Raw genomic sequence first — 24,814 nt, forward strand, 5'->3', positions numbered from 1 at the left:
TAACAGAGACTTTAATCTCTCGATGGCAGGGATTACTCTCTAGCTATGTTATAGCGTCACATCTAATGCTCTCCTCCTGGTATTGTATATGAATTGGCCCATTTTATATCTTGTCTGTATCCTCCTGCAGAAAACGCTCAGAGTTTAGTGCTATGTAAAAATAAAATATGATAATAACATAGCTTCTAAAGATAAAGTAACAGAACATTCAGAGTCATCAACACTTAATAGAACATTTTTTTTTTATTACTTAAATTTTTATTGAACATTTTCAAACATACAAAATGAGGTAAACATAACATACTACACAAAAAAAGGGGGATACAGTAATACAAATAAACTGGTTGTGGAATAGTGGAGAAGGGGGAGATCGGGGAGGGGGGGAAGGGGTAGCATTTGTACCAATATCGTACTGTATTCAACAATTTAAATATCACATGTATAACTCTGTTCAAAGTATTCTAGTCTATATATGGGGATATACCTGCATGACGGAACCAAGGAGCCCAAATTTCAGAGAATTGCGAGGTAGAGCCGTTCAGATAGTTTTTCCATATAGACTATATGCCAAATGTTGTTGTTTATTTGATTTAAGGATGGGGGGGAAGGTTGTTTCCAATTTTTGGCAATTGTACACCGTGTAGCGTTTAAAATTTGGGATATTACTCTAGCTTTTTTTTTGGAGATATTAGCCATTGGTTTTCCTAGCAATATATATACTGGGTCGTGTGGGACAGAGATTTCTAGTATCTTGTGTATTAAGGTGAACACTTCCGTCCATGTTTGTTGTATTTTGGGGCATGACCAGAATATGTGCAGTATATTCCCCACTTCACCACAACCCCGCCAGCATAGAGAGGAAACGCCTGGGAGAAAAGAGTGCAGCCTGGCAGGAGTCATATACCATCTGAATATTAACTTGTAAATATTCTCCTTAATAACAACGCATGATGAATTTTTGGAAGCAGCTTCCCTGATGTCTGTCCAGGTGTCGAGATCTATACAGACGTTAAGATCCTTTTCCCAGGAAATCATATATTTATCGGGGTTTGGTTGTTCTTGATAGAGGATAAACTGTGATATATTCTGGAGATGATGCCCTTTGTGTGGAGTTGGTGTAGACACCAGTCATCATACAAAGTTAAAGCATGGGGTTGATTTGGCTTATATATTGATTGGATATAGTGCCTAACCTGGAGAAATCTGTAGAATTCGGAGGAGGGTATATCATGGTTTGTTTGTAGCGAAGTGAATGGGGGGACTTTCCCTTGGGTGAGAATATCCTTGACCCTTGTGAGTCCTTTTTGAATTCATGTATGGGAGTGCGGGTTTCCTGTATAAAAAGGAAGGGAGGGGTCCGAGAATAGAGGTTGCATAAGGGAAGGGGAATCGGTTAGTTGGAACTTGGTTTTGAGGGAGTCCCAGAGATTACAGGCAAAGGATATCACCGGGTTCTTGTAGATCTCAGGTGGTCTAGACTTTTTGTTGAGCCAGAGAAGATTTTTTATTTTACATGGGGAAAAAACTAGGTCCTCTATCTCAACCCACCTCCTCTCGGTTGGGTTTGAGTTAATAGAACATTTTTAAGGAAGGGAACCTGAAAAGCAAAATACAAAGGTAGAATACTAGAGATAGTATACTGTAAGCTGCCTCTCATTGTACCAACACATACTGGAGGAGGAACCCTCTGACCATTCACATCTCATTATCCTCCTGATACTTGAGACATGGTACAAAAATACAGGAAAATTAGCGCTGCGATGGCCACCACACAGGGCACGTAGACAGGGAAGAATTTATTATGGTATACTAGTGAGCCATTGGGCAAACACAAGGTCTTTATTACAGTGATGATCTCGTCCGTCTTGGTCAGTAAAAGATCAGATGGTGACATTTTCTGGTTGATCTGTAAATATAAAGTTTTCATACTTTTATTCAAAGTGGAATGTATTCAGACATTAAGCATATACCATTGGTATATTAGCTATGGGATGTTAGCTTTACTCTCTTAGGGCCTCATGCAGTAAGCGACGATTATGTGAAATCGGCAAGCTTATCGATTAGTCATGTTATTGGCGTTTTTCCGTCTCCGTATGCAGTAAGTGCCGAATACATTCAAAATCAAGCCGAAAACAAATCCGCCCACTCTCACGATGATGAGCCGATCACACACAGGTGTATCGGCGTGCGTGGCGGGGTGCTGTTAGGTTGCACAATCACAAATCTTGCTGAATCAGGCGAAACAAGCATGTATTTGATTGCGCGCCATATTTAAAGGCAACGTGTACTGCTAATCATTCTCTGTGTTGTTGGGAGTGAGAGAGAGAGAGACGCACAGAGCTGGACGATTGAAGATTTGCATATTGACTGAGAGACTTGTTGTGTATTGGGAGAGCTTTGTCCTTTGTTGTTTTGTTTACATCTTTGTCTTGTTTTATATGTGGAAGTGGTTCGTGTGATTGCCTGTACATTTCTTGTCTGTTTTTTGTGAGTGCTGGAAGTATGCCCGCAAAGCGTGGGAAGAGTGATGCTGGTGGGAGTGGGAGTGCTACTCGTGCGAGTACGCGTCGGAGTGAACATTCTGTTCAGGGGAGTGATGTTGCTGGTGCACCGAGTGGTGTTGCTGGGAGTGGGAGTGCTGTTGCTGGGAGTGGGAGTGCTGGTGCTGCGAGTGGTGTTGCTGGGAGTGGGAGTGCTGTTGTTGGGAGTGGGAGTGCTGTTGCTGGGAGTGGGAGTGCTGGTGCTGGGAGTGCTGGTTCTAGGAGTGTGAGTGCTGGTGCTAGGAGTGTGAGTGCTGGTGCTAGGAGTGGGAGTGCTGGTGCTAGGAGTGGGAGTGCTGGTGCTAGGAGTGGGAGTGCTGGTGCTAGGAGTGGGAGTGCTGGTGCTGGGAGTGCTGCTGGTGGCGCAGTTGCTGATGGGGTGTCTGGTGGTGGCGTGCTTGCTGGTGGCCAGCTTTTGGAGGCTCTTCCATTGGAAGAAGGAGAGTCCAGTCAGCACCAGCCAAGCTCTGACCCTAAACCTGCTCGGAAGAAACGTGTGGAGAAGCCACGTAATCCTCGCTTCAATGACCAGGAAAATACAGCTCTTGTCACTGGCATTCTGGAGCACTATGACAGTATCTATGGACATTTAGTAGGTAAGTGTACCTTTACATTTATTATTCAAATACATGTGATCCTAGGTCATCTGAGTGTTGTTCATATGCAAATATGGGTACACAATATCTTTCTATGTTCATTATTGTGGAAACACAGCTTTTTATCATGCCTTACAAGGACAAATAAACACAGGCGGTCAATTTGCCAGAACTGCATACAATATGAATGCAAGCTTGCTTACATGTATAGGTTTAGTAGTGAATGCTCATGTGCTTCACATATTACACATAAAACAGCATGTTTGATATCTCTTGGAACAGCTAGCAGTGTAGGAAACTGGTGCTTATATTATTATTAATTTACCTCATATCTTTTATATGTTTTTCAAGGGCGGACAAGTGCAGCAAGCAAAAAAGAAATGTGGGACACAATAGTCATTGGTGTCAATGCCTGTGGGAATCGTGTCAGGGACAAGTATCATTGTCGGAAAAGATTTGATGATATTAGGTCCAAATTGAAAAAGAAAATACAAGACCAACGCGTGCATGCTACTGGCACTGGAGGTGGGCCCACACCACAACGTCTCATATTGACTCCATTGGAGGAGCTGCTTCGGCCAAAATTACTTACCGTCGTCGTGGAAGGCTTGGCTGGTGACCGTGACATTGGAATTTATCCCTCACAATTTCCAGCAGGTGATAAATATTACTGTACTAGGCGTGTCCTTGCTTACAGTTATTTTGCATATTTACACTGCTTTTTATACTGTCTTCACAATATAAGCATACCTGCATCTATATATGTATATGTCTGATTCTGTATATATATATATATATCAAAATAGACATATATGTAGTAGTCCTACTAAAAGCAGTAACTAATATAGCACGTGCCATTGCGTGCTCATTTACATGTGAATTCCCAAAATGCATAGCTGCAGTGGAAGCAATTGATGGTGGGCGAAGATGGGGAACAACAGGGTAGTACACATGTGTAACACATGTTAATGAGAAATTATTAGTAGCTACAGGTACAGAACAGAAATATGTATCATATTATTGTGTATTTTATTTCTTTTACTCCGACAAACATGACATTACTGCCTATTTTAAGCATGCATCAAAGAAATTGCATGCAACGGCCTACAAACATCACTGGCACTAACACATCTATAGTTGCTTATGAAAAGGTCCATTTTTGCTTTATGTCATATACAGACAGCATAATGAGGCACACGTAGAATATGGTATGTCATTGTTTTCATAACTTAAACACTGCAGATGACTACTTAGCTCATCTACCATTGTGTTAAAGCAGCTGCAATTAATATCTCATCACAGCATACACTTCAACAGAGGGGGTGGGGTTCAGCACACACACTAATTACAGCCTCATTTCACGGTCAACTTAGTTCACACCATTTTCACCTGTTTCAAGTAATTGAAAGGTGTGGCTGATTAGGCTTTTTGGGGAAGGGAATACCGTTCTTACAACCTGACTAGCACAACTGAAGTTAATCACACTCATTTGAAAGCTTAACTTTAGCTACTAAATGCCCCAACAACTCATTACTTATCAAAGCGTACGTCACACATTAGTTCACTCATATCTATAGTTGAACTACTATCAAAGACACATTATCACACACTGCATGTGTTGTCTTGTTGAGTCACAGCCACATTCAGGTGTGCCACATCTTCGATTAATGTACCACACATATCCTCTACCAAAAACAACACTTTTTGCAATATGACCACCTTCATGATAACCATTGTGAATGGTTATCTCATGATAGTTATGTACATTATGATACTGATATCACTACACAACATATGATTTTAAGGTACAAATTTAATCTATTTATCCTCACGCATTACTGCAGAAACATAGTATGTTGTATGTTAGGGAACTCAAAACTTCTAAGTACACAGGCATGTACAGTGTTATTACAACTATTTATGTTCACTTTCACACACATTTTCGGTTAAGGAACTGATGTTGTTAGTTAATCATAAATACAGAACATACAATAAGTGTTTGTTCAATATTTACACATGTAAATGTAAAACTTATGTTATTGTTATATATAGTTGCCCCTGGAGGACATGTGTCACCTGAGATGGAACAAGTGTCTTCACCTGGGTCAGCCAGCTCAACACAACTAGAAGGTGAGTGTATCAGTTGGTGGCCATATAATATGTGCTCTTCTATATGTTATGTTGTCATGTTCATTATTTGTTTTGCACATCTTCTTTAAATAGGATTACTTAGTGTCAGTGAAAATTAAGTGTAAGGCAACATGTATTGTGTTAGTGATGTGAACTATCATGTAGGACTTCTGAGTTTAGAGCAACTTTTCATTCATTCATATTTCATACTGAGTCCAAACATTATTCGTAAGTCAAGGTAGTTTTTAATGTGAGGTTATAAAACGTATGCTAACATGTTAGGTGTTACTTAGGACACAGTACAATTACATAGTAACACAGCATACATTAACATGCCATTTAATAATGTGTACATTTCTTTTTAGAACATCATGGTGATGAGGATGATGAGTATGATGAGGATGACGCCGCAGAAGAGACTGAAATACAATCAAGTGACCATGAAGAGGTGCCAATAGAAACTGTTGTACCGCCAAATCGTCCATCAACTTCCACATACGATGCAATTGTAGCTTCAGAGGGAAAAATAGTGGACGCAGAAAATCGTCGCCATTCAGACATGATGACAGTGCTGGAAAGGATGATTGGACTGCAGGAAGAAACAGTATCACAATTGGCACATCTCCACAGAGTCTTCATTGAAGTGCCTAAACAGTTGCAAAAAATCAACACCTCATTCGAAGCATTAGTTGTTCAGCAAACCCAAGCTAATTACTTGAGAATGACTAATGTACCCCAATTCAACACCTCACAGGCTGGATCAGTACATGCTGGCCACTTCTCACCACATTCATCTGATCTTCAGTCACCAGGTCCCAATGTTACCGGTCAAGTAGCACACATTGGTGTGCAGGTTCCTGACGACATCCTACCGCTGCCATCTGTACTACATCACCAGCTGACACCTACAAAGGAGGCCACAAAAACACAACAGCACAAGCAGTTAGTACTGACCAGGAAAGATGAAACGGACCAACCATGTGTTGTGCACGGTGTACCAACTTGCTCACATGTGTCACTGCCCACAAGCCCTGTTGGTGAACAGTCACTGGCCAAAAGCCCTGTAGGTGAGTCACTGCCCACAAGCCCTGTAGGTGAACAGTCACTGCCCAAAAGCCCTGTAGGTGAGTCACTGCCCAAAAGCCCTGTAGGTGAGTCACTGCCCAAAAGCCCTGTAGGTGAGTCACTGCCCACAAGCCCTGTAGGTGAGTCACTGCCCACAAGCCCTGTAGATGAGTCACTGCCCACAAGCCCTGCCCGTGAAGTGCCAGAGGCCACTCAAAGTGGCTCTGTTGTGGCTAAAGTTGGTGGCAAACGAAAAAAAAAAATGCAAGAGACAACAAGCAGGCCTGTTACTCGCTCACAAAAGGAACAAAAAAAATAAATGTTATAATTCACTCAATATGTCTCTGGCCTTGTTTTGTTGACTTCACATTAGCTAATTAATATTGTATGTATGCTGAAGACTGTGTTGTTTCCAAACTTTCAACTATGTTCTTGTACACGTGAAGTTTTGGAAATGTTAACACTCATAATTAATGAATAGTGTTATAAATATTGATGTATTAATCGTCTGTTCAGTAATGGTCCACCTGGAACCAGTTGCAAAGTTTAGAGAAGCTGCCATTGACTTTGCAGCAAAACATTGCATTTGGGTGTGTTAATTGATGTAAGAATTGCATATGCATATTAGTCACATGCAATTATAAAAACACATAAGTAACTGCAAACATCTTTCTTGTACGTGTACAGCAGGATTATGTGTAAATTATTACTTACCTTTGCCTTGCTTGGGCATTCTAATTTTGTCCTTTAATCATTTGTGTGTTCTTGTTTCAATAACATCTCACAATGTATAATAATATATACACACACACACACACACACACACACACACACACACACACTGAGTGTGTGTGTGTGTGTGTGTGTGTGTGTGTGTGTGTGTGTGTGTGTATATATATATTATATATATATATATATATATATATATATATATATATATATATATATATATATATATAGTACTATATAAACTGGTATACATGTATTTTACAAACTAATACACTTCATGCTTCCTTGTGAAAACACACTATTTTAATAATACAGGCCTAATGTTTGAGAAATATCCTAAGTATGAGACTCTAACAGTATTGTGCTTAAACAAATGTTTATTACTTAATTCAATCATGTTTCTCACCATTTAAATAGGTTTCATACAAGGTATACTTACTGCCATCAATGTTGTGTGTACTCCTGCAATATTAAAAAAAATAAAATATAATATATAAATATATATATATATATTTTTATAAGAGAGATATATTTATATATATATATACACACGTATTTAAACTCATGCAGACAGGGAGTTAACCAGACTTTCACATACACACAGAAATGTAAGCGGGGAAAAAACATTTCTTTTTGCAGGTGTGTGTTTTTACTGATATGCCTGGCTAAGAACTATTTTCACACAGTGGTCTTTGTTAGTTTTCAAAAAAACACTATGTGAACGAATTCAAAGTCTAGGGATGTTTTTCACAAACGAGATAAAAGAAGGATAAATGTTTCTCCCACAGTCCCATATCACTAACCACAACTGTTAACCCAATTATACATAGAAATCCAATTGGCGTTTGAAATAAGGAGTCAAAGTAGTTAGTTTTGTTGACCTTGACAAGGAAAAACAGGAGTTTGTTAGCCATTCAGCACATTCATTTTGATGAGCAAATAACACAGACCTGCACACAGCTTTTGTGCTACTCAGACATGGCTGATGAATTCGTTAACAATATTAATCCCCTTTTAGGGTATAAGTACATGATCTGTGAAGCCATCTTGAACAGTCGCGGACAGAAAGCAAGCACACGCCAAATCGATGATTTCATTCGAGCAAAATATCCTTATTACCAAGACCGTAAGCATGCACGGAATTTTAATTCCTCAATAAGATTCACTTTATCAAGTAATGACTTTTTTGAACGTGACCAGGATAAGCTACAACACACCTATGGTTTCTGGAAGATTGCCCCGGAAAAACAATTTCTCCTGAAAGACGGCACTTATATTGTCGTGAAAGGCATATTTATTCCTAATGGCAATAGCAATGTATCCGCTACTACTGATCCGTTTGAATCGATACGTGCTGCAATATCTGCAGCCTCCATTCCTGAAACCCACATTGTACAAGAACAAAAGTACTATGATTATGTACCAAGCCTTTCAGCTGAAAATGCATTGGAATGGGAACCCGAAGAAATGAACCTACCTCCCGACCAATTATTTGAAGAAAGCAGTGGCGATTCCTATGAGCGCTTCCTGGAGGAGATATGTGTCATACTGGATTCAGCGGGTGGGTCAAGCGTGGATGAAAATGCCTTGCATTTCTGGAGCGACCAGTTGCAGCCAGGCGAAGAGTTAATTCTAGAAGAATGGTAAATATAACAATCGTTATGCGTTGACTCTGCGTTTAAATTTTTTTTTTTTTTGTAACCACCATTTTCACTTTCAATGCGTGGATACAGCGTAACATTGCAGACTGCATAACATGTAGCGATCACAAACAAATTGTTTCCTAATAGAATATAGTAGAACCTGAAAGAGTAGTACACATTGCTGACGGAATAAATATACGTACTTTCCTATCCCTTTAAACATATTAGCAACATTTTTCCATAACTCTAACACATACCTGTTTTGTTATCATGCAACATCTACAACATTGAAAACCGGGTCCACCACGTATGACGTGGGACCCTTGTCATGGGCCAAGGCGTCCTTAAAAAGGATTACGGATGTAAGTCCCGCCCCCAAGCGACGTGCGCGCCTCAAAGCCTATTGGCTGTCATGTTTTGTTATAGTAACGGTAACTGCAGTGTGTGATGCGTGCGGCTCAGTGTTTGTAGGCGTACCCTGAGCGTTAGCCGAATGTTAATTGAGTGGGAGGAGTGTTAGCGTGCGTTTCACGCTGGCTTAACATGACGTCACACGTATTGCATTTGCGCATTGTGTTATCGGCCGTGCTTTGTGTTCAAACACGTCTGTTTAAAAAGAATACAGATGTACTCGTTTAGAACGAATGTAGTTTCGTCTTCATTGTATTTGAAAGAAAGATGTTATGTTTACTGGTATTTTCAACATGTATTGAACGCACAACGTACGCTTTGTTTTGCGCATGCGCTAACAGTTAGTGGAGCCAAGCGTGAAGTGCGTGCGCACACTAAGATGTGCGCGCACATCTTTCAGTATACAGGCAACGTTCACTTCATATACATAGTTATGCCTGCTACAAATTTAAAGAAACATTACATACTGATGAACACTTTTACTTCTAACATATAAGTGACTGACGTGTGTATCTACACAATCATATAGAGCTGCGTAACGCGTTGTCACGGATACATATCTAGTAAGGTGCCATCTTTGACCATCATGTGTTTGCTGTATTTCAGAGATGTCGGGGAAGATACAATCGGATCAATGTATGATTTCAGAAGAGTCTACCTTTATATGAGATGATTGTGAGGAGGAGCCACCGACTACTATACTACATATGGAACTAATTTTATATTGCTTGCAGCGCTTATTAACAAACAATTAAAAAAGTGATACCCTTATGCCTATATTGCATAAGCACTTAATTAACATAATGATGTTGCAAAATAGTGCCTCTTGAATTTTTCCTGAGTGTTCTTTAATGACTACTAACAATTTATGACATGGTGTGTTTTTTATATAACAACCATTCCCACTCTGCTAACACATTTGTGTATTCTATTGTGTAATGGAACGTATGACTGTCGAAACTATGTAACAATAATAATAATAATAATAATATGAGCATGTTCATGTATAGGGCTGCTAGTTGTACGCAGCGATTTACAGACACATGTTTCAGCCTGAGGTCCCTGGCCCGTGGAACGTACAAATGTTTTTTTGCCGCATGAGGCACAGGGAGATAAAGTGACTTGGCCAAGGTCACAAGGAGCCCACACCGGGAATTGAACCAGACTCCCCTGCTTCAAACTATCAGTGCCAGTGTGTGTCTTTACTCACTGAGCCACTCCTTCTCCCAATGTAAAGGACACTTACAACCAAGTAGCCATTTATTTTTAAAATCTCTTGTTACATGGGTATGTAGATAAAATGGTTTGGGACTGTAGCAAATAATGTTACTGGCCAGATGTTATGGTCCCCTCCAATGCATGATGTTCTGAATATGACATCACCATCATGTTATGAAGTACGTTTCTGTGTATATTTCATTAACCTAACTAACTATAGTTTACGGTGTTTATTAATCGTTTAAAAATACATAGTATAGTCAATATGATGATATAAGCTACCATAATAAAGCTGGTGTTATCATTTGTCGGTGTTATACATGGATCCTACACCAATTGATAGAGACACAAACAGTTGTCTTAAAAAGTGTGTCTATGCTAGTGATGAATGTGCTCCCGTAAGTAAACAAATAAGTACAGTTATCCCCTTTTCTCCAAACACCTCTATATTACATTAATGGAAATTATAAGGAAACATACATAAAATGTGATGAAATGTGAGTAATCATTTTGTAATACAATGCACATGAAACCTCAAGAGTAGCTAAATGCATATACATGATACAGAAAGTACATATATGTAACATTTGTGTTTAAACCAATATGTTGGGTTTTTAGTTCAAATAATTATAGGAAGATTGAGGTAGCCACATCTTATGAGAGATGTCAGCAAATATACATACCATGATCAGTCATACTGCAAATATACCTATAATGCAAAGGAACAATATATAAATTGCAAACATTGACATGCCATCTTCAGTACCGTAAAGAACACATCAAAGTGTGTATTTGGTGTTAAATGTGCAACACCATGTATATTTAATGACATTCAAAATGTAAATCAGCCTGGTGTACACATCATCTGGATGTACATGTTACACTGCACCAATAACATTGTATGTAAGCATACTAGAAGCATGAATGAGTATGGGCATAATATGTGTTTTGTCTTAGCATAAGGAATAACACAATGCTAAAATATTATTGCTTTGTTACCCAAGTTGTATTCACATACACACAACTAAAGTACAATTGAAGAGGGATTCTATAACCTGTGCAACAATAACATACCGGTGCCACATCCCTTTGTGCACACAGCAGAGAAAAGAAAGGTGTGCAACCCATATTCATCTGTGTCCTAACAGAAGGTTATATAAAGAAACATTATTGTTAATATAACATAATTAAACTATAAAAGTAGTACTAGGAACATATGAGTTTGTACTTACAAGAAAAAAATGAATTGATGAGATTCTGGCGTGTCTGGCCACCACTGGCTGTTTGTTCATTTTCAGCAGCTACATGGGTGGGATGCTCGTCTACCAAAGCCTCAGCTAGGTCTGACTGTACATTGTGCCTGAGTGCAACATTGTGCAAAATGCAACAGGCAAGGATAATATCAGACACTTTTTGAGGCTTGTATAGAAGAGCCCCACCAGTTCTGTCCAGACACCTAAACCTGGTCTTGAGTAGGCCAAATGTCCTCTCTATAACAGATCTTGTAGATATATGGGCTGCATTGTACCTCTCCTCTGCTTCAGTTTGAGGGTTTAGCACCGGAGTCAAGAGCCACGGCCTAATTCCGTATCCTGAGTCACCTATAATGAATGGAGCACACATAAGCTGACATTAGTGATCAAATTGTACAATGCCAACATTCCTAAATACAAATATGTTTTGTGTTAGAACATGTAAATGTGTACTCACCCAGCAGCCAACCAGGTTCAAAATGTCCCTCTTCGAACGCATGGAAGACTGAAGAGCTCCTCAGGATAGAGGAATCGTGACTGGAACCAGGGAACTTGGGTACCACATGCATTATCCTCATCGTGGCATCACATACCACCTGTACATTGAGTGAATGGTAGTGCTTACGATTGCGGTACACATGCTCACTCTGACTAGGTGCAATCAAAGCAACATGTGTGCAATCGATTGCACCCAGCACAGATGGTATCCCTGCTATATTATAAAAGCCAGTCCTGACTTCCAGCCACTCTGTTGCCTCTGTAGGAAAATGAATATAATTCCTAGCGCGTCTATTGAGTGCATAGAGAAACTGGGTTAAGGCCCGCGAGAATGTAGATTGCGAGACCCCGCCCACTATGCCCACAGTTGTCTGGTATGACGCGGAAGCAAGATAATGTAATGAGCACAGCATTTTAACAAGCCCAGGGACTGCACGACCTCTGGCTGTGAAAAAATCTAAATCTCCCCTTATCTCCTGATAAAGAGATAAGATTGCTGCTGAACTCAAACGATAGCGACTAACAATCTCCTCCTCACTCATCCCATCTAACAGGGTTCTCTCCCTGTACAGACGCGGACGAGGCACAACTTGTCTCCTCTGTCTTCTCCTCTGATCTCCTGTCCCTCTACCTGTCCCTCGGCCTGTCCCTCTCCCTGTCCCTGTCGTATCCGCGTGACTGTCCCTGTCACTGTCCCTCGGTGTGTCCCTTCCTTGCCCTATATCATTCTCTTGATCAGCAAGCATGTCATAGAAAAGAATGTTCCTGCGTCTCCTAAACATTCGCAACATTTTGAAATGAGTAGCTGTGAATGAGCAGGTAATGTGCGTCCTTTAAATAGGTATGTGATGATGTCAGGTGACATAGTAAAATGCAAGGTGTTACATTAACATAATAAAGTACTTGTGTGGCAAGCTGTGTGTAGTTGTTGTTATAAGTATTTGTTGTGTGTATTCTGCAGGGAATGATGATATTTGGCAATGATGTGACGTGAAGCTTTGTACAAACATTGCTTGCAAATAAATAGTTGCATGTGCAATGCATGTAAAACTTCTGAACGCAAGAGTCAGTCATGTAATGAGACAAAAAGGCTGAGATTGACGTGGGAAAAGTTTTGTGTAACATGTGTAATTATCCATGTTATTGTCACATGTTGCCAACAATGAATAGTCGTGTGCATATGCATGCATTTGTGTAATGAGGATAGTTGCTATAGAATGAGTTTACAAGGTGTCCCAATGATGAATTACTGTACATGTGTGTATAAGTTAGGTTGAAGTGCTTGTAATGCTACGGTTACAATGTAAACATGCAATGTGATTGAGCGTCCAATAAGTGACGTCATGAAAATAGGGAGGACCCAAACGTAGATGTAAACATGAGAATTTAGATGTACATGAAGGTTTAAAGATGCGTGACACATTACAAGCATTGTGTAATGTAAAGGAACATGAATATACTGTGTATGAGTGACATGTGTGACATGTGTGACATCATGTAAATAATTGTCGCTGAGTTGAGTAAAATGTGTGATATGATGTGAGGTTGTCCTTTAAGAGTGTAGTATAGTATTTTCCCTTGCCACATCATCACATGATGAGTAATGTGACCCGCAAATGCTGAAAACATGTAAAAGTCGAATGTTATGCAAATAAGACACGTCAGCTGTGACACAATGCAGGGAATGCCCCCACACTGTAATGCAAATCCCCCTTGTATTGTGAGCAATGAAACGTAAACAGTACTATACTGTTATACGTCCCCGCTCCATTGACTTCCATTGATGTACAGAAGATTTTTTTTTTCTAAGTGCCGTTCCGGCAGCCTTAGCGATCGTTCTCCCGTCCAAACTGCCAACTTTAGTTGGCGGGAGAAATCGGCCATAACATCTCAATTTCGTAGTGCCGATCAGCCCCGATAAGCTGTTTTTTTTTGTTGAATCCAGCCGATTTAAAAAAGTGGCGATCAGTGTCGAAAACAGGCTTATCGGCAGGCGACTGGCCATAACAAAATTATCGGCTCCGAAACCTGGCGATATGAAGCACTTATCGGCGCTTACTGAATCTCAAACCCAATTTTGGCTATAAAATGGCCATATTTCCCTTATCAACGCTTACTGCATGAGGCCCTTAGTCTGTGTAATTGAAACGATCCATTAAAGTGTTTGATTTTATAGTGCATACTAATACACAAACTTGAAAGAGTATCTTTGTAGAAACTGACCTTCCATTTATTTATTTATTTTAACTCTTGAAAGACATTCATAAAGCCAAAGAAGGAAAAAAAACATATAGGTAGGCACCTTGAGTCGGAAAGGGACATTTCGCCATACAGGGACACTTGCCTGCAGCCATTTAGCCGTCGGCCATTTCGGCCCAGAGGTAGGTGATTACAGTTTACCAAGTTTGCTGTTCTCTTTTGAAAACATGTACCCAGGTTTATGGATTGTAGCCCATACCTACTCAGCAGTGCTATCACCTAAGACATACTGGCCCATTCACTTGAATAGGGGCCTATATCGCTCCATCTGTTATTTTTCCCCTTCTGTACAAAATATAAATCCTACGGCTCCTTCCAATGCCTGCAGACTTCTAGGATCCAGGATTCAATACGGTGAACTTGGCGGCTTCCCAAGATCTGGGAGATTTGCTTGTATGAAATTGTTCCCTGCTGGAAGATCCTCTGTTTTATGACTCTTGTGTATGGCCTTCCAGCAGTGAAGCTATTCAGTGTTATCACTAGATCTGCAAACGTTCCATACCTCTTCGACATACTGGTACATGATGGCTTTGACAGCCTGTAGATTGGAGACATCCATCATAAAGGTGATCGTTTGCCCTTTGCGGATCTTCACCACTCCTTTAAATACCTGCTGGTTGCTGCAGCAGGCGGATAGTGTGGCGATAGCCATAACCTAACAACAGAGAAAGAGGCCGTCAGAACAAGTTACACCATGTTACCTGCGATCTAAGACAGAGTTAAATCCCTATGTTTAGAAGCCGTACAGTAAGTCCTCTCTACTTCAACAAGAAAAATGTAAACACTAGTCACCAACACAGAGGTGTTCTAGTCACATTTCTTATTACAACCTGATTAGCTTTATAAAGTGTAGTACTGTATATAAAATACGGAATTACTATACTACTGAAGTCCGACTCAAAATTCCAAGCCAACTTCAAAGTTTGCAGGGTTCGAAATCCGAACTTGTGAATATATACAGTATATAATTCGGATATATATGTATATATAATGGGATCCCAGAGTTCAACAGTACCTGCTCTACAGGCAGGTCCACACAGGCCTAATACTGTCTAGAAGTGGCATTTCAGAAACCGGAGCAGGATATGATCCACTACTGATACTGAGTGGGCCTGGGTCCGAGAAGAGGCTCATAGTGAGAGAGCGTTACAGACGTTATGCAGAATGGGGACAGGTCAGTTAATGCAAAGACCTCCAAGAGTCTGCATCTCTCTAAGGAGTTCAGTAAGACCACCCGGGGATGCAACAAATAAGAGTACAAACATCTGAAAGGAAACAAAGTAATCTGTAAATATGGGTACTGTGATGAATGGGAGAAGCCCTAGTAGAAGGGGTGCAAATAAAGAGTGTTGTTTGTACTACAAACGTTCCTGGCGCCCATCATTTCCATTCTTCGCTACATCAACAGCCAGCCGCACTAATCCAGCACCCTAATAAGGTAATGCCCTTCTGCTTATCTAATATAAGAGACACTGATGTCTCCCCATATGTAAACTCCCAGAGAGTCGGGCAGGGAGGGTTACATATGTAATACCCCTAAATATATATTTAAACTCTCTGTAGGAATACTCTCTCTCAATCGCAGGAATCTCTTGGGGTTCTTTGCCGGAGATATTTAAAAAGTGATCATTTGGTCTGTGTAGCATGGATTTGTATCAGTGCTGAGATTATTTTTTTCAAAGAGGAAATTTGTGGCACTTCTTTTATTTGATGACGCTGGGATCTATGAAAATTGCCCATACCTGTGAAATAGCAAAGGCTCTAAATATATTTTGATTCTTAACACGGGACAGGAAGTTGAGGACGTCGGGGATGTGATGCAGGGCGTTCATGATTAGTTCATTCAGGCATTGCAAAGCCGGACCTGTGTTCTCTGGCTCTGCCAGGTCTGACAGTTTCTTAGCATACTTGCTCCAAACCTTATGTAGGGAGAGAGGGGAAAATACAAAGCAATAAATAAAAAAAACATACACTGTATAATTGTGACGGTGAGTGGGTAACAAGGCTATCAATAAAGGTTTAAGCCTGTTTGGTTACCTCTGATCCATGTATTGGGGTTCGAGAGTGTCAGCTCTTGAGCCTAACCATTGTACATGCATACTGTATAAATGTGCGCCAATAAATAATTTGTATGTTTTTGCCTTTCCAGGAGTGCCAGCAAGCAGGGATTGCTGGGGTATGAGGGGTATGAGTTTCAAGGGGGGGTTGTGGAGAAAGTGTTGTCAGATTGTGGCTAGGTAGTCGAGTTCCAGAGTTGCTGGATATCCCAAAAATATACCCAGGAATCATGCCTGATTACTGGATACATGTAGACACATTGTTGGCAATATCTCCCCTTGAAAATGCTTGCGCAACTCAGCGCTAGGGTTCCCTGCTTCAGCACAGCCCAGAAAGATAAATAGGGCACAGGGATGCAGTGTCCCTGTAACTATGAGGTGTCCTTAGGTTAAGGGAAATACCCAGTTAATGCCCAGGTACCCAGAACTGGTATAGGGGTTCTGTGGTGCTCCAACCACATATAAGGTTGTGAGGGGACTCAGAGTCCAAACTAAGTTTAAGAGATAGTGTGTGGGGAATATAGGCTCTTAGAAAATAAAGTGCAGCTTTCTATTCTATTCCCCATACCCAGAGACTTAATATAGGTTACAAGTATATTTTATTAACATTGGGTTTAAAAGAGTATATACTGTTGTGCACGGTAAATGAGCTGGGACTTTCAGAACCAATGTTCCGACAGACTGCCAGGGCTACCAAGTTGGTGCCAGTGAGTCTGCTGAGACATCAGAACAGAAAGCCACCAGAGGATGCCTCAGGTGTGAAGACCATTTGGGTAGGAGGGAAGGGCTCAAGTACCCACGTCCTGGGATGAATGGAAGTCGTCCGGGCTACCATTTGCCTCACAAGACCTGGAGGAGCCTGACCCAGCGGGTGGCTTCTGTATAGCAAGGGACTAAGGTGGCAAACTTGCGCACATCCCTTGGCAGGTTCAGAATCCCCGCTTGCCCAGACCGGCTTTGCTCTGATTGGCTAGTAAGAAAGTTCCCACGCTGTGATTGGCTGTAGTATTTTGTGAATGAGTTCCAAAATACTATAAGAAACCCCTCAGCCAATCAGTCGAGAGATTCTCAAGCGCCAGAACTGCGGTGGGATTTTTGAATGTGCTAAAAAGTGCTCTTGTGCTTATAGCAAGGCACCGGCTTCAGCAAAACCTACCCGGAAAAATTCTAAGTACAGCTTAGGGCGGCCAAGTTCTCAAAAACAAACGTAGCGGTCGCGGTTAGGATTTCTAGCCGATTTTTAGTTCCCGGACGTTTGGAGCTAAGTCCCGGTCAAGAAAAAACTCTGTTTTAGAGTGTACGGCAGCTAGGAAAATCTATTTTTTTACCCCAGTTCCCAAGTAGGTGTGTCTCTTCTTATGTAGTGTAAGGAATCCGCTCCTGGGTTTTCCTGAAACCTTGTCCTTACAGAACCTTGCAGCTTCTAGGAAACTCCCCCTTGAACCTGAATCAAGAATCACCTGCTTCTGCAATTAGACTGCAGCCTGCTTCTTGCTGCCGCCTATGCAGCTCTGTCTGATTGGCTGTCTGTTCTATTTAACTGTTGCCCCGCCCACCAGGAAGTTGCTGAACATAGACTTTCTCTAGTAACTGTGTTTGCCACAGCCTGTGTTTGGCCTGCCTGGCCTTTTTGTCATAGTTCTCAGTTACTGGCAGACTCCGCCGCACCTTCACTGTAGCCTCAGTGTTTCTTGTCCTGTCTGCAGTTCCTGTTCCCTGTGTCCTTCCAGTAGCCTCCACCGCTCTCAGCTGTACCCGGCTAGGGTGTGCTGTTTGTGCTGATGCACTGGATCTCCTATCCCTCCTGCAGTGGCCTGCATCAGTGTTCCTGTTACCTGCTGCATATTCTCCTTGCAGAGGCCTGCATCGTTGTTCCTGTTACCTGCTGCAATCTCCTGCTTCCAGTGGCCTCCACTACTCACAGCTGTACCCGACTAGGGAGTGCTGTTTTGTGCTGAAGCACTGGATCCCCCGTTCCTGTTCCTTTCTACGTTGGAGCATCTTCGCTCAAGCGTCTTGTTGCCGAACCCCAGCATGGATATAGTTTACCCAGCCTTCTCCTATCCTGACCCCGGCATGTCCACGGATTATCCTGCCTTCTCCAGTCCTGACCTGGCTTTGTTTGACCACGGAATTCGCAACCCGGATCAGGCTTCGTGGTCTAAGGTCGGTGCATATCTATCCCCACCTCAGCCCCGCGGTCCGGTCCAGGCTTGTGGGGAGCACGTACGTTACATGTAGTTTGTGTATCATTGTGTCTATGCCTTTTCATGCAAATAAATTATAATTTATTTCATTTTACATGTTTTGCTCAATGTATGATCCTGGTAAAAAGGTGTAAATGCCTGCTCTCCCGTGACAATAATGGTTGCAATAAATCTAGGAGGACAAAAGCAGCTTTACTTTAAGGAGCCTGGAACCATAAGCGACCGAGAGACATGTCCGCTAGGCCTAGGCTCACCCTTCCCTCTTCTCTGCCCCCCCCCCCCCTTACCTGTTGACTCGCTGGTTGGGGTGTGGTTTGGCGGGGAGATAGGAGTTACAGGCCCGCGCTGAGGGGCAGGAAATCATCCTGCATCCCTCACTAAATGTTTCCCTCCCTTCCCTTTTGTTTAAGATGCTGTTCTGTTATGCTTTATACTTGTGTGGCAGGGTAGTCCTCCGCACCTCTAGGGGGAGCTAATGCAGCTCCTCGGACTCCTAGGCGGAGGTACGGCAGCATGCTGCAACTCCCACAGGACTAGAGGGAGATGATATCCCTTGGGGCAACAGGATATCCTCTGGAGACAGGGAACCGCGTGTCAGATCCTGGTATATATATAAAATGGTTGAATATATTGAAATTATGTTGCCTCTGTCACGGTGGCTGGTTGGGGGGTAACTGCAGGGTAACCTGGTGGCATTGTGCTTTGGGTACCTGGAGGCAATCTCGCAGCTGACGATGAGTCAGATGAGCAGCTGAGCTTGTGCGGTGCCTGCCTTGAGGGGTTTGCGGGCTATGGTCTGAGCACCATTGGCCTCATGGTGGAGGACTCGGACAGGTTTAGCACTCCCATTTTTCTGTATTTTAACCAAAGCCGCGGCCGTGGTACCTCCAGACCTTTGTGTGGTGGCTTTATTTGCGGGTATATTTTGGGGACAGGGTCCGGGGGAGCAGCATAGCAGGCGCAATGAGCACATGCCTCATAGAACTCACAATCTACTATTGATGCTTGAAGCACAAGGAGATAAAGCGATGTTCCAAAAGTCAATAGGAGAGACTGAGATTTGAATTTGTTTCACATGTATTTTTTTTCATGTATTTTCCCCCCTTCATAGCAGAAATACACGTGACAATAATATAAATAAGCGAAAACAAAAGTATTGTAAAGACAAGACAAAAAGTGGCCCCTTTAGACTAGCCCCCATACTGTACATATATAGTGAAAATTTAATGATGATAATAATAAAATGTAAACTTTCATGGTGTGAAAAAAAAAAAAATAATGGTGGACAAACTAATATCACCAGCAAAGATATCCCAATAAGGTGATTAAAACAGAGTATTAAATAAATTCATATCAATAGCTCCCAGTAGGATAGTTGAACCTTTGTAATCGGTGGTTTGGGGCATGCGTCCCAATAACAGTGCTCAATCCAATTCTGAACTTCAATAATTTGAACAGTTTAAGTCCATATGTATAGGAAGCCAGTATAACCATACAGTGAGGTATTGGACCCAGTGCTTAATTGATGCAGCAGAACAACAGACACTAACCAATGAGATAGTCCATGTGTCAGAATGAAACAGTGAGGGTTAACATACCATTGATGTGTAGGACTGCACCGTACAGGACCCTTATGCTGCAGCACTGTTACCGGTCATCAAGTCTCCAAGTGACGGAGAAAAACAATACTCACCGATATCTGCTTCCTTGGTTGCGTGCATCACGCTCCATATTCAAAGTAGTGGTAGAAATCCCGGGATTCCAGCGGTGCACAGCCGAGTAGAATAGGAGACCAGCAAGGTGCAGGTTAAAAATATATATTTATTAACAAAACATGGTATGGGGGACACACTCTGACGCGTTTCGGACTAGCATAGTCCTTAATCATAGAGCTGACTCGCACCGTTCATCCCCCCAGTCTTAAAGAGTAAGCCCCGCCCACCTGCGTCATCGCGCTGCGTGATTTTGGCGCGAAAATCGCCGAAATGCACCCTCATTGGTTGATGCTCATACCCAATGGAAAGCAAAATGCCGTGGGTGTGTTTCAAGCAGGGGAATGGCGCGCATGTGTAGTAGCCGCACGTACAACCCCTCCTGCAACACAGGCCGCGACGTTACTAGGCAACAACCATAAACAATAACAATGAACTTCCCATCTCTGTGTTTTATGGGAATGTATACATTGCTGTAGGAACTAGGGAGTCGGCGGTGGGGGGGGGGCAGTCCTACACATCAATGGTATGTTAACCCTCACTCTTTCATTCTGACACATGGACTATCTCATTGGTTAGTGTCTGTTGTTATGCTACATCAATTAAGCACTGGGTCTAATACCTCACTGTATGGTTATACTGGCTTCCTATACATACTGTATGGACTTAAACTGTTCAAATTGTTGAAGTTCAGAATTGGATTGAGCACTGTTATTGGGACGCATGCCCCAAACCACCGGTTACATTGTACATACAGTAGCTCATCTGAAGACGACAATAAATATTGAAAGACTGTATGCTTTTAGGGACCAGCTTAAGTCATTTTGACGGTGTATACATACTATTTTTCAATTTTTAATATTGGTATATGGGGGATTTGTGTCTGCAATGGAGGAGGATATAGAAGGATCTGAATAAGGAGACTCTGTGAATGATACGTTTGTACATAAGTGTGCGGACAATTCGGGGAGGAAACGCAGGGCAGCATACCTCTTTGATAATGTCCCCCAAGATATGGTTGAAGACCATGCTGATTTGGAAATCTACTTCACCAAACTAGAAAAAATCCTACTAACAAACATAAGACTCTGGTGGGATATTACAACCTTAGACAACTACATCCTCACGAAGAGGATCCCCAGGGGTCTTCGTGTAAAGAAGACACCGTCTTTTGGATTTCCATCAAAGGAGTTTGAGCAGGAATGGACTAACACACTTGATGAGTGTTCCATGAAATTGATGGACTTGATCATAAAAACTAAAATCCAAGAGAGGATCACCGTGAAGAAGAATATAAAAGATCTTCAGCAGAAATTAAATACATTTAAAGAAATGGGGGACTTTCAACCATTGGACAAAAAACTGTTAAAAAATGTTGAAAAAGTTGAAGCTGACATTATGCTGAAAAAACAACAAAAGTTCGAGAGGGATCGTATGGACTACGAGCACCATCAGGTCTATGTCTGGCAGAGACCACCTCCACCGAGAAATACTGCACGTCAGGAATCTGGACGGAGAGGAGCCCAGAATAATAACAACAAGAAAGACAGATCCAGAAGGTCGACACCCAAAAGATCCATCTTGAAAAAATCTGCAGAAACATCAAGTATATCGGACATCTCTGATGGAGAGAGTCGCCAGCATACAGTATCGTTCTCCACAGATGAGGACACGGATAGATACAGTGAGAATACAGATTATGAGGCCCGGAATATGAAACAGCACAGTGAGGCATCGACATCGTATGATCTGAGAAGCCAGAGGATGGCAAAAAACTCAGTAAAGGGACAAGGCGCTCGAATAAAAGACGGAGCTCAGAAGAAGAGAAAAATCGACCCATGATGGAAAGCCACAATGTTATAAATATTTCAGGGATCACCATTCCAGATGGAGAGATAGCCGTGTTGAACAAAGGCCTTAACTTCGCACCTATGAATGATTTCAATTTGTTCAACACGGTTATTGACTTACAGAAATATATCCGCAAACTGTCTTTAAAAAAATGTTTTGCATCCACGGAGAAAGCTATCACTGAACCTCCTCCTTTGGGTGATAGTGGTCATACTGACCCCTCTCACACAATTGATGAGCTTCAGGAGGATAGATTATCCTTCAAAGAGTATGGGGTCCTTCAGGACATGTTAGATCTGGATATAGATGACACAGCATTAGATTCTATCAGTAATGAGGAACAGTTCTCATTTTTGAGTGGTACAAAACATACACAATTCAGGAGTAGGTCTATCTTCTGTCCATACTTCTCCAAGGGTCCTCATTTACAGACCTATGAGAGACTAGTGGAGAAGGATTTACAGGCTCTGGCCAAAGGCTATACATTCACTGCTCCCTCTTTTGATAATCTGTCCAAAGAAGACAGGATAAATTTGAACACACTCAAGAAGAGGTCCGATATCATTATCAAAAATGCGGATAAAGGGGGAGCAGTGGTGATCATGAACACACAAGCTTACCATACAGAAGCTATAAGACAGTTGTCCAATACACAAGCATACTGTAAGTTGGATAGGGACCCTACTCAGATGTATTTGATGGAGATTCAAGAACTGTTCGATCTGGGCAGAGAGTTGGGAGTACTTAATAATCGTGAGTCATCTTATTTGTACAATCCTTTTCCAGTCGTCCCTATTTTTCACCATCTCCCAAAGATCCACAAAACTCTAGTCTGCCCTCCAGGCAGACCAATTATATCTAGTATTGGATCTTTGGGAGATGGTCTATCTAGGTACGTTGATTATTTTTTACAAACATTGGTCAAAACATTACCCGCTTATCTAAGGGACTCTGCGGATTTGCTTCAAGATATTCAAAGAATCAAATGGCTTAATGGTTACACTTGGGTTACGCTCGATGTAACTTCTTTATACACGATTATTGATCACACTTTGGGCACGAGAGCAATTAATCACTTTCTTAATCACTCTAATTTAAATTTGGCACAAAACACTTTTTTGTTAGATTCGGTTATGTTTTTGTTACAACACAATTACTTTATGTTTGATGCACAATTTTATTTACAGTCACAAGGCACAGCCATGGGCACGTCATTTGCACCTTCATACGCAAATATTTTTATGGGATTTTGGGAGTCCACTCACATTTTTGGTGACAATAACCCTTTTAGAGATAATATTATTTTTTACCGTCGCTTCATTGACGATTTATTATTTATTTGGAATGGGGATACTGACACCTTACACGCTTTCTTTGAATATCTTGAGGCAAACACATATAATTTGAAATTTACACATTCATACAGTGACTCACAGATTGATTATTTAGATTTACATTTATACATAGATGTTGGACAACAAATTCAGACCAACATCTATAGAAAAACGAATTCCAAAAACTCCCTGCTCAGATCGAACAGTGCCCACCCGAGACCACTCATAAAGGGCATACCCAAAGGGCAATTTTTAAGATTAAGGAGGCTATGTTCTACGAACGAGTCCTTTATGGTACAAGCTGATGAACTCAAACAAAGGTTCAGAGACCGTGGTTATGGAGAGAGGGACCTGGAGAGTGCCTATGAACATGCCTTACAAGCGGACTGGGAGTACCTGTTAAAAAAGAGAAACCCCAAAAAACCATCCTATAACAACGATACTAAACAGGGCCCACTCTTCATAACCACCTTCTCCAAACAAGCAGAGCAGATAAGGTACATCTTACAGAAACATTGGGGAGTTCTAAAATTAGATTCAGAATTGGACCCCTAAACCATACAAAAACCAAGAATGGTTTTCAAAAAAGCCAAGACCATCGGTAACTATGTATCTCCTAGTCTGTTTAGCTCTAGGAATAAAAACACCACACGGCTACCAAAGGGATTCTTTAAATGTGGCCAATGCAACCTTTGCAGATATGCGGAACCTCTAAAGTCTCTGAAGGATATATATACTGGTCATGTCTATACGATTGAGTCATTTATGACGTGCAATACCAACTTTGTAATTTATCTGTTGAAATGTGCATGCGGCAGTGGCTACATAGGTAGGACTATTAGAGCATTGAAGGTGAGAATTACAGAGCATATTCGTAGTATTAAAAATCGCGACGAACGCTTCCCTGTAGCGCGCCATTTCAATACATGCCCATCAGGATCTATCAAAACGCTCACATATAGCGCCATTGAGAATATCTCCATACATCCTAGAGGGGAGGCTTCACTGAATCGTAGGGAAATGTTCTGGATTTATGCCCTTGGGACAATGGCACCCAGGGGCATGAATCAGGACTGGGAGTTGAAACATTTCCTCAACTAAAAACAATAAAGAAAAGCGTTTTCACTTTAGATGCATGTAGCGACTGATGTAGCTTTGACTCGCCTTATGTAAAAAGATCCAAAATTGATAACATGGTTCTTATGAAATTTAGGGAATACATGTATAATAGACCCAATCAACATTAAATATAGACATTAGCTTTTTAAGAGGGCCATCCATTCTCTATTAATGATCTCTTTATGTCATACA

General features: G+C 41.4%; 1 protein-coding gene and 1 long non-coding RNA gene across 4 annotated transcripts in view; both read right to left on the reverse strand.

Annotated features, from left to right (window-relative positions):
• Nucleotides 1–295: 295 nt before the first annotated feature.
• The window catches only part of LOC142493939 (squalene synthase-like), a 92,127-nt gene continuing 67,608 nt past the window's right edge, over nucleotides 296–24,814 (reverse strand). For all 3 annotated transcript variants that reach the window (XM_075598713.1, XM_075598714.1, XM_075598712.1), the window contains 3 exons: nucleotides 16,085–16,261; nucleotides 14,845–14,997; nucleotides 296–1,906 (listed from right to left, as the gene is read on the reverse strand). In XM_075598713.1, the coding sequence (XP_075454828.1) occupies nucleotides 1,706–1,906; nucleotides 14,845–14,997; nucleotides 16,085–16,261 (531 nt within the window). In that variant the 3' untranslated portion in view covers nucleotides 296–1,705. The remainder of the gene's footprint in view (nucleotides 1,907–14,844; nucleotides 14,998–16,084; nucleotides 16,262–24,814) is intronic.
• Nucleotides 5,666–8,619, reverse strand: LOC142492209 (uncharacterized). The gene is made up of 4 exons (XR_012800811.1): nucleotides 8,538–8,619; nucleotides 7,500–7,522; nucleotides 6,052–6,171; nucleotides 5,666–5,855 (listed from the first exon to the last, which is right to left on the reverse strand). It is a non-coding gene; the product is annotated as an uncharacterized LOC142492209 (long non-coding RNA).

Source organism: Ascaphus truei, chromosome 4 (assembly GCF_040206685.1).
Source record: "Ascaphus truei isolate aAscTru1 chromosome 4, aAscTru1.hap1, whole genome shotgun sequence".
Taxonomy (NCBI): Eukaryota; Metazoa; Chordata; class Amphibia; order Anura; family Ascaphidae; genus Ascaphus; species Ascaphus truei.